General features: G+C 29.5%; 1 protein-coding gene across 1 annotated transcript; it reads left to right on the top strand.

Annotated features, from left to right (window-relative positions):
* Positions 1–5,339: 5,339 nt before the first annotated feature.
* Positions 5,340–6,941, top strand: LOC102587441 (uncharacterized). Its single transcript, XM_006360754.2, has 3 exons — positions 5,340–5,568; positions 6,486–6,626; positions 6,703–6,941. Exons 1-3 carry the CDS (start codon positions 5,377–5,379, stop codon positions 6,877–6,879), a joined length of 510 nt encoding a protein of 169 aa, XP_006360816.1. The 5' UTR covers positions 5,340–5,376; the 3' UTR covers positions 6,880–6,941.
* Positions 6,942–10,549: the final 3,608 nt, after the last annotated feature.

Raw genomic sequence — 10,549 nt, 5'->3', positions numbered from 1 at the left:
AGTTTTGGTATGCCTAAATGGAGTTGACTCTAGGGGGCGTATCGTCTACTAATACCTCATTTTAATCATATGCTACTATAAAAATCATTAATATTTTTTAAAAAGGGTAAAGATTGAGTTACTGCTATTATAATGCATAGTCAGAAGAGAAATAAATGGTATCATTATTTTTTAGTTCATTTAATTCAATTCACTAGGTTATTTATCTATAAAAAGATAAAAGATCAATGAATCAAATAATATTAGTTTAATTTTCATATCTTCCGAAAAAATTGAAAAAACTATAGAAAAGTAATATTATGAAATTAAAGAAAGAAAAATCAATTAAATAGATTTTGTTAAAAAAATATTCACGACTTTTAAAATTTTTTGTTTGATTAATTTAATTTACTTTATTGTATATAAATATTTTCTTAACGCAATTTAAAATTTAATAACTATTCATCTATCTTCAACTTAGTATATGAAAAGAGAGCTATATAAAAACAAAATGAGCAATATAAAATAAGAAGAATAAAAGATAAAATTACAAAGAATGTGACCAACAAATTTAAATAAAGACAAATTGAAAAATTGAAAAAAGGAAATATTATAAAGAAAAAAAAAATGAAAAATAAAAAGAATAAAATTTCATATTCAACCCAATGGAAAAGACTCATTGGATTGGGAATCTGACCCCATCTCAGCCTTTTAAAGCAGCCAAAAAAAAGAGAGGTGGAAAATGTTGCATACAATGGGAAATGAACACAAACCCTTCAAACCAACAATGACCCCCCTAAACAACTGCACCATCCTTTTCTTTAGTATTCAAGAGATTCATTTTAATAAATATACTTTCATAAAATCAAATTTTGACTTTATATATACATTATAATTTTTCGACGAATGAGATTCGGATGAACCCGGTACACACAGCTCCGCCTTAGTCTTAAGTCATTTCTCCAATAATTTCTTAATGATAACCCTTTTAAAATATATTGCTTCAGAAAAATCAGAAGACAAATGACACTCTCATTATATAATATATTTTTAATTTTTTACATGAAAAAGTGTCTAAAATTATCTTCAAACTATTGAAAATTGTATAAAATTATCCTCAATCCACCTATTGGCTCCCAAATACACATACCATCCACTTTTGAGTCCAATATTGATAACTTTTTTAACGAACAATCATTAAATATTTTAAATAAAATTTTTAAATACATGACAACCATTTATTGATTACCTTTTAAGTTACTTACATTAATTAACAAACCCACCCATTCTTAATTATATCCGACCCCAATCATATACACCCGTTCCAAATTAACTTAACCCAACCGATTAAATCAAATACACCTTTCGTTCCCAACATTTCATGACTTCATCTTCCAATCTGAATGGTAGATGTGTTTACAAGGCATTTTTCGAGCTTCAGATCCTAAATTGAAAACTACTTTATGAACAACGCAATGAGTCTCAAAATTTACATGATTCGAAGCTATTTGAATAATCTGCATGGATTCAATATGTGCTAACTGATCAAGTAATCGATCAAACTTAGATCCCATCAAAACTATGACATCGTTGTCCACAACGGCCGAAGACCTGATCATAGTAAACCTTTCAATCGGCATCTACCATTCTGATTGGAAGATGGAGTGAACTATTGGGAATGAAAAAGTGTATTTGATTTAATCGGTTGGGTTGAGTTAATCTGAGTTGGGTATAATTATGAATAAGTGAGTTTGTTAATTGATTTAAGTGAATTAAAATGTAACCTCATGGTATCACTGAGGTTTACTTTTAATTCTTCAATGAGACTTCCATAATGTCATCACAATATGTCTATTTACTATCTTGGTATCATTCATGATGATTGCTTCAGTCCTATTGTGAGACAACTCCATGATGATGTCGCATTATAGTTATATACATATATACTTTTGTGGTATCATTGAGGTTTGCATATGTCCTTAATGATACGAGTCATAATATATTTATATACTGTCATGATTCACGAAAGTTTGTTCTAGTTCTTTAATGAGACATTTCTTAATCATGATTAATTATTTGTTATTGTAATTTATTTATCAGTCTAAAAATAATTATTTAATAATTTTTTTTATATTTTTGTATATTTAAAAATATAAAAAAGCAAAAATATATACATTTCATTTATTTAGATTTTGATTTAAAAAAAAAACTAGTCAACTTTGATATTTTTTCTTATTTATTTATTTATTATTGTACTCTAGTTTATTTATTTATTATTGTACTCTAACATTAGGCACACCCTTTTCTGCAAATCTTGGTGAGGTTAAAATTCCTATTGTTGTTTAGCAAAAGTTTAGGCAGTACAAGAAATGGTTCAAAAGTTGATGAGTTTGAAAGAGAAGTTTTGAATTTTGAATTGGGCTATGTAGACAAATGTTAAGGTGTTAACTGTAGAATGTAAAATGAGTATAGTTAAATTTTGGTTTTCTTGATTTTACCGAATTAAATTAATTAAAAATAAAAAATCGAACCGAATAAGTGAATTTTAAAATTTTAAATTGAAACCAACCGTTCAAACCGAAAAGTGAAATCAAATTAAAAAAAGTTTAATTTGGTTAGTTTTTTCGATTTGGACCGTAATATGCCAAGCCCGCAAATTGGGCCTAAATCAAAAGGGGACAGACTCTGTAATGACTTTGGGCTAAATGAACATTTAAGGAATTATTTAAGAGTGGGCTATGGGATGGTAATTTGTTTGATTTTACTGTCCAATTAGTGTACTAAATACACACACAATATATCATGCTATTTTATTTTTTTCAGCTATTACTGACATGATCCATCTCATTACTGAATTATCATGCTATTTTATTTTTTTTCCTGTTTTTTTTGGAGCCTTGTAGGGTTTGAGCCAATTTTTCTCTACAACATGGCCTGTGCTTTCCTTAAATTTTAAAGTAAAGTATCCTATATTTTAACATAATAATGATAAAAGTAGTATTTCTTAGGATGACATAGCCTTAAAAGTGAAGGGCGAGATTCAAACGAGGAGCATAGAGTCACCAGCTATTTGCTAACTTGAAAATGTGCGTCTTAAATTGTGATATATATACACTATTACTGCTGTAACGAACTTTGTTTCTTCCTAGAATTTACTATTACTGCTGGAATTGAATTAAGATATTGTGGTTAAATATTGCAATTGAGTTTCCTATCAAATAGATGCTTACCAAACTAAAATAGAGAGATGTAGTAACTTATTACAATCCAGTTCAAAGCTACTCTTTTAAAAATCATTGTGTTTTCACAGCTTATTTATATTTGCATCATAGTGCCCATTAATGGATTAGTCATTTACATGTGGCTGGCTCTTCATGGGGCTATCAGGTGATGTAAACATAGGTTCCCTGATTTCTATCTTTTCCTCTTTATTCATTTTAAACTTTATGTTGAATTTGCTTTTATTTCCTATATCAAATTTGTGTACACTTGATAATGTGGACACTCTATCCAATAAAAATGCATGTTAGGTCTACTTAGTTTTGTGGCACCTATGTTGAGAGGCAGACTCAAGATTTAAAGTCTCTGAGTGTTAAGTAAATTTATCAATTAAATCAATTTAAGCGTTGAATCAAATTATTCATTTTTTTGATTATATGTCGACAAACCTAACAACAAAATATAAACACTAATAAGATGACAATTTATGTATTCAGACTACAAATTTCCACTCCACATTATATTCAACTGAGATCATGAAGTGAACAAAGCTAAAACTTTTAATAATAACATCATAAAATATTCATCATTTATTTACAATTGTCTCGACGAGTTCTCATATTCTGAAAGCAGTCAATGATGACATCATTACTTACATTTACAAATACATTACGCAAATCATTTAAATATTGATCACCAATGTTATTCTGCACTTCATTTTTTATGTATGCTCTCTTTACAATTGTCGTATCAACATTTAAAATTAGAGTCAACTTCACAAGTGAATGAGTTTTCACAAAATTTGCCTCAATAAATGCCTTTGTCAAATTACAAATTCCTTTCAAGTTGAAAAATTTGGAATTAATTACCTCCTCACATATGAATTATGAAAGTATCGAGTTGGTAACTCAAATCTAGAGAAAGAAAGCAACAACAACGGGCTGATTGGGCGAGGGAGGTTGATCTTTGGAGAAGAAAACAGACATGATTTTCGATTTGAAGAGAACAAAACTTTTCTTTTTAACTTTTATATCTTTAAATAAATATAAACTAATAAAAAATAAAAGAGAAGTAAAAGTTTAATAAATTAATTAGTTAAAAATAATCATTTATTAATGCTTAATAATAAATCAATAACAATTAGAAACAAAAATAAAAAATAAAAAATTGTAACCAACAAGATTTGATCCCGCAACCTCTGCAGACAATATATGACCCTTTGCCACAGGCACCACAAAGTACTTTGTATCATTGGGTGGCAAATTATTTATATGTTATATGTATATATACACCCATATATAGTTTCTGTCAAAACTCGTGGGTGGCATGGCACCCCAATGAGCCTTCATAGATCCGCCTCTGCCTATGTTACTCGAACTTTTAAAAAATGTAAATGACTGCATGTCGAATTCTCAAATACGACACGAATACAACATGAAAAGTAGAGAATCCATGCAACTTAATGTAGCACTGCACTCTATTATGAGATGGTGAATCATTCTCCTTCCACCTTTTTTCCCCCTCTCCCTTCTTTTGTTCACATCAGTGTGTCCGATTGAACTTGACACACGTCCTATGGTTTTTCTGTGTGCCTTTTTAATATTTTCTAAATAAAAACGACTTCCAAGATTTTTTATTGCACAAAGTGTTCAAAATTTTGAGAATTAGTTGTTTTCTTACTTTATAATTTTTCTTTACTTTCAATTACATAATATATAACTTTATTATTATTATTTTCATGGATTTTGTGTTTCGAATTTAACCTTTGATAATTTTTAAGATCTAATGGAGCTCAAAATATTTTTTTTCAGATTGCGGAAAAAAATAATTTGGCTCAAATTTGTCTATTAATATAGCATGAAAATTATTACACCCCTAAAATTGTTTACTACTTAGAATATTATACAGTCATTTGACACTAACAAAATTCTTATAAATTCTAACAATAACATAAAAAATTTACTCTCTATATCACAATTTGTTTATTGCTGAGAAAACTTTTAAGTTCATACGTATAAATTAGTTTAGTTTAATTTGATATAATTACCTAATTAATCTATTTGGCCCACATAAATCAAACATATAACCCCAACTCCCCAAAATACCCCTACTATGCCAAACAGGAGCAGATCTTTCTATAACCCAAAATTCAGTTGATTTAGGGTTTCACGTACAACTATGTCGATGCCGTGTGATTGTGGAAGGACTGTAAAGGAATCTCCACCGGAGAAGAAATTGAAACTGGATGCGGAGGTTGATGGAGATCAAAACGGGAATGAAGAATCTTCCGGTTATGATTCCGATGATTGGACTACTTGGCCAAATAAGGACGCCTTTATCAAGTACTTTCAACAAGTAAACGAGAGCGATGTATGTTCATTCTTACCATTCCTTTTCCTTATTACACTTATCACAATTGCCATTAAAATTGTATGTAGTAATTTAAAGTAGAGTGTACGCATACGTTACCCTCTATAATGTTGTTTCCGATAGACCATCTGCCAAAGGAAAAACATTTTAAAAGCAGGTCGAAAGAGGAAATACAACTTTATGTTAGAATATGCTTTTATTTTTGTATCGTTTTGTGCCTAGAGATGTCTGTGTGTTTTACATGAATCCCTCTTTCAATATGCAATTTTTTTTCTGTATATGGCTCAAGACACTATGGAATTTTATGTGCTAACACTCCGATAATGCATTCCTCCTTTCTGGGTCATTCAACATCTATGTGCGGTAAAAAGCTGGTTAAACTCAATTATTTTTTAAAGGGGTATGTTTGACCTACATTCTCTTGAATTGAATATCTGACGGGTAAGAAACTTTTAGTCATATATATCTGTGTTTGTGTTTGAAATTTGAAGGAAAAATTACCCTCCAATTATTGGAAATGGAGCCGATATATACCCTCCGTTTGAGTTTGGATGCAAAATTACCCTCACTGTTACACAATTGGATCAATATTATACCCTCCAGTTATTGAAAGTGTTCTTTTTTGTGTGACAACTGAAATGTTGGAAATTCATTACAACTTCTCTTTACCTGTTTATCATCTTGTCTGCACAGACATACATACATACATATGTGCATGCATAACTTGTGTATATGGCAGAATCTGCTCCATGAACAATACACATTCTGTTGTTGTACAAGCAACTATCGAATTTGTGATTATATATTACTCTCTTTGTTCAGATCACTCATAATTCAAATGCTGAATTATGCCCTAAAATATAAACCTTTTGACTCTGTTGATATTCTCATCTCGTTGTTTGTATGTATCTTAACAGGGCTTTGACTTTGACGAATACCCTGGGTCGTCCATGTATACACCCATCCGCCCCCTTCTAAAATTTGAAGGATTACCTAAGTTTGCTGATGAAATCAAGGGTTACGCTTCAATGGCAATCAAGCATTACTTTGGCGATGATGTATGATCTATATCTTGTTATTAATTTGCCCATTTATGTTGTGTAATTATTCTAAAGTATTGACTATTATTTGTAGGGGAAGGAACGCAATGTTACGAAGATTGTAAAGATAAATGCAGGTGGTCCTCGTGACGTTACCTATTACATTACCTTTAGAATTGATAATGAAGGGAAGGAAGAAACTTTTCAAGCTAAGGTGCAACTCCCAATTGGGGGAACAATAGAATTTCCAATTTGCAGGCGCAAGGATTAACTTCTCCCCTCATGTACAAAAACTTTGGTCTCCGGTTTACTATAGTGAATTAGTTGAAGACTTAAAATATTGTTCTTTGTTTCAATTCTCTCTTTTTTTACGCTTTTCTATATCCCAAGACCACACTATTTATAGGTGAAAAATTCTTACTAGCAATGAATAGAAAAATAACGAGGAAGATAATAGGATAAACGAATGGCCTAAAGCTTACATAAATTACCAAAATAAAGAGGTAGAATTATGGGTGAAATGATGAGTTGGTGGTTATAAAAATTACTAACAACTAATGACCACATTCTACCACAATTGATGAGAGTAAAGAGGCATCAATGAACATAACATGATACATAATGTGACTTATGATACATTTTTATTAATATTAAAATGTCACACTAACAAATTCTCTTTATTATAATTATCTTCACCCCTAATGTCTTTGCTTATATTAGGTTAATGATGAAAAATGTCAAGTTTAGCTAGTGACCAGTAATTTGTGCACAAACTGATAGAACTTGACATTTTTAGTATGCTAGATATTTGCTTTTGTATCAAATAGTATGCTAGTAATTTGTGCCTAAAACCATTAAATTGAATATAATCTATCAGTTTTGAATAAGTATTAGTAGCACATAATGTTAGGTAGATTAATTGCAAGTAGAAAATATCTAGCATACTATTTGATACAAAAGCAACCAACTGATTTTGCATTATTTTCACAGCTTGAATGTACAATATATTGAACCTACGGGATTCATCCTCAACTATTATTATCAAGAAAAAAAATCCTAAACCGTTACAAAATCGGTAACCCGATAAAAATAAAATCTAAATTGTTATCAAACCGTTAAACCAATAATTCATTACCGAAAAGTAATACAACATTTTATCGATTCAGATTATCAAATTCGATTTGATTTTAGACAACTCTAGCTAGGGTGATGTGCATGTTGTCTTATTCTATCTTGAGAACAAATGTATCAAGATTGTTTTCAACAGACTCTCGACTCAAGTAAAACATATTAGAAATCACGTAACAAATATACATGAAGAAGTTATACTGAAAATAACAAAGAAAAAAATTGTAACAACAATAAATAATAAGATAATAAAAGCTAAGGAGATAACATGTGATTTAATTAAAAACAGTGAAATAACTACCATATATATGCTACATACATAACAACATAGAGTAAGTAGTCCACATTTTAATGAAAGCCTAAAAACATGCATTGTTTCTTTCTGTTTTTGTTAGGTCTTTTTTTATAGTTAAAAAGGAAATTGGAGCAGAAGACAAAGGTTGTTCACAATCAGTCTCAATAATATTACTCTCTGTATTCTCCGTTTTTCCCAATGTACAACATAAAATGTAGTGGAGAAGTTGTTTTCAATCTATCCACGACTCAAAAAAAGTGTAATTAACATAAGATTGTAAGAAAACTAAATTTTTTAAAAGTTAATCAACATGAATAATGCAAATGAAATGACAATAAATAGAAAAAATTAAGAGTATAAAATACTACATAAATACTAATTAATATACATAAAATACGATAACACTCGATTACCTACTACTAGTTTCTCTAGAATTATTTAACTATATCAAAATTCAAATAAGTTTATATAAACAACAAGAGAGTTCCTGAAAAACCATTCCAATAATAAAATAAAAAAGTTCAACAAAATGATAATTTGATTGGAATAAAATGGTACAAAGTCCCGAACAAAAGTTGAAAATCGTACAACGTGATCATTACCATATATTAGGGATAATTTCAGAAATTTCCCCTCAAGTTTGACCTTATAATAGTAACCTTCCTTGTGGTTTTAGTTATTACGTTCACCTTCCATATTATGATATTTTTATAACGAAACTAATATAAATGTTAAATTCTCTATAATATTCCAAAACTACCCTTATTTGCCACTCTTTGCTAGAATTGTAGGTTCTTAAATCTAAACACCTTCTCAATTTTTTTAAAGTGAAAAGTAATTCAAAACTCATGCCAAACACCCTCTTACGAATTTTCAAATACAAAAATAGAAATAATATATTTTGCCGAAAATGACCCTTAATAACATTGCATTTACAATAAGTAAAATGTATTTATTTTTGCAACAAAAAGAAAACATTGTATTGAATGCAGAGGTGGATCCAAAATCTGCATTTTATGTGTTCTATGTCGGGGCTCTACCACAACTCATTTGATTTATAGAGGTCTAAATTCTATTTTAAAACTAATTTAGCATATTTTTTAACATCACAAAATTACTATGTTTGGACGAATCCATGTCTAATGCACTTGGTCAACACATTAGTTGTGGCCTAGAGAACCAAGTAAGGCCCAAATTAACCAACCAACAAGATTAAGATTCAACCAAAACCTAACAAAGAAGAACAGATAAACAATAATTACTTCAGTAACACATTGACTTGCACTAAAAACTGCTAATAATGATTTGTTATTTTCTTATGCAAGCATTCACATTGTTAAGACTAATGCCAAGAAAGAGAAATAAGAATTTGTTTGGTGCATTGTTTTTTTTTGGATTAGTTCGATACCGTTTGTTAAGGTGGATTAGTTCCAACAACAGTATGTGCCGGAGCTATTTTACACGTTTTTCTTTCAAATTAGGAGTTGTGGCTTGGTGAAGCAAGTAATACTGAAAGTAACCAACCAACAAAATTAAGATTTAACCAAAACCTAACAAAGAATAATAAATAAGCAATAATTACTTCAGTAACACATTAACATACACAAAGAACTGCTAATAATAATCTCTTATTTTCTTATATAAGCATTCACATTGTTAAGACTAATGCCAAGGAAAAGAAATAAGAACTTACTTAGTGCATTGTTTTGTTGTATAATTAATAAATTTTCTATTATTTGAAACAAGAAGTAAGCCGACAAAGCAATTGTCAAGGCTACATCGAAGGCGGTTAAGGACAAAAGATTGACTTAGAGGGATGAAGGAAGTGAAAGAAGTTGAAAATTTGTGGTCACTTTTGGGGACCACGTAAATAAAAAGACTAAAACTTCAAAAGTTTAAGTATTTGGATTAATTGTTTTGACTACTTTGATGACTGAAAGTTAAGGTATTTGGATTGATAATTTTGACTACTTTGATGACTAAGATTCAGGAATAGTTTAGGGCTTTGGATTAATTATTTTGCAACTTTGACAACTATTTCATTCATAGACTGTTTCAGGTCTACAATCTTTAGTCTCTTACATGATCATAATAGTTTTTATGATTCTCTTATAGCGGCTTTCTTATAAATAAGTTAATTGATCAGATCTTATTAAAATTTATATATTAATTTACTAAAAATATAGTGACCAATATGTACCTATATTAAATGGTAAAAAAAATTATTCTAGGCAGAACATGCTCTAAATCGGTTCACCCAACATGGACACAAGAATATTAAGTTAAAAATAATAATTTTGTAATAGTCAAACTTGAGGAGAATTTTTAGGCCCAAATCGATTACTTTAAATAGAAAAGTAAATATGTTTTTGATGAAGATTTTTAGGCCCAAATCGACTACTTTAGATACAAAAGAAACTATATTGTTAATGAAGATGTTTAGACCCAAAATGACTACTTTAAATAGAAAAGAAACTATGTTGTTAACGAGAATTTTTAGGTCCAAATCGACTACTTT

The sequence above is a fragment of the Solanum tuberosum genome, unplaced genomic scaffold (assembly GCF_000226075.1).
Source record: "Solanum tuberosum cultivar DM 1-3 516 R44 unplaced genomic scaffold, SolTub_3.0 scf00334, whole genome shotgun sequence".
Lineage (NCBI taxonomy): Eukaryota > Viridiplantae > Streptophyta > Magnoliopsida > Solanales > Solanaceae > Solanum > Solanum tuberosum.
The sequence above is the reverse complement of the archived record's forward strand: the minus strand, read 5'-3'. Positions and strand labels throughout refer to the sequence as shown.

What these genes read in the sequence shown, in the direction of transcription:
- LOC102587441 (XM_006360754.2), top strand. Translation starts at nt 5,377, where the DNA reads ATGTCGATGCCGTGTGATTGTGGAAGGACTGTAAAGGAATCTCCACCG. An exon ending in AACAAGTAAACGAGAGCGAT is followed by an intron (nt 5,569 to 6,485) that starts GTATGTTCATTC and finishes GTATCTTAACAG; the next exon opens with GGCTTTGACTTTGACGAATA. An exon ending in AGCATTACTTTGGCGATGAT is followed by an intron (nt 6,627 to 6,702) that starts GTATGATCTATA and finishes TATTATTTGTAG; the next exon opens with GGGAAGGAACGCAATGTTAC.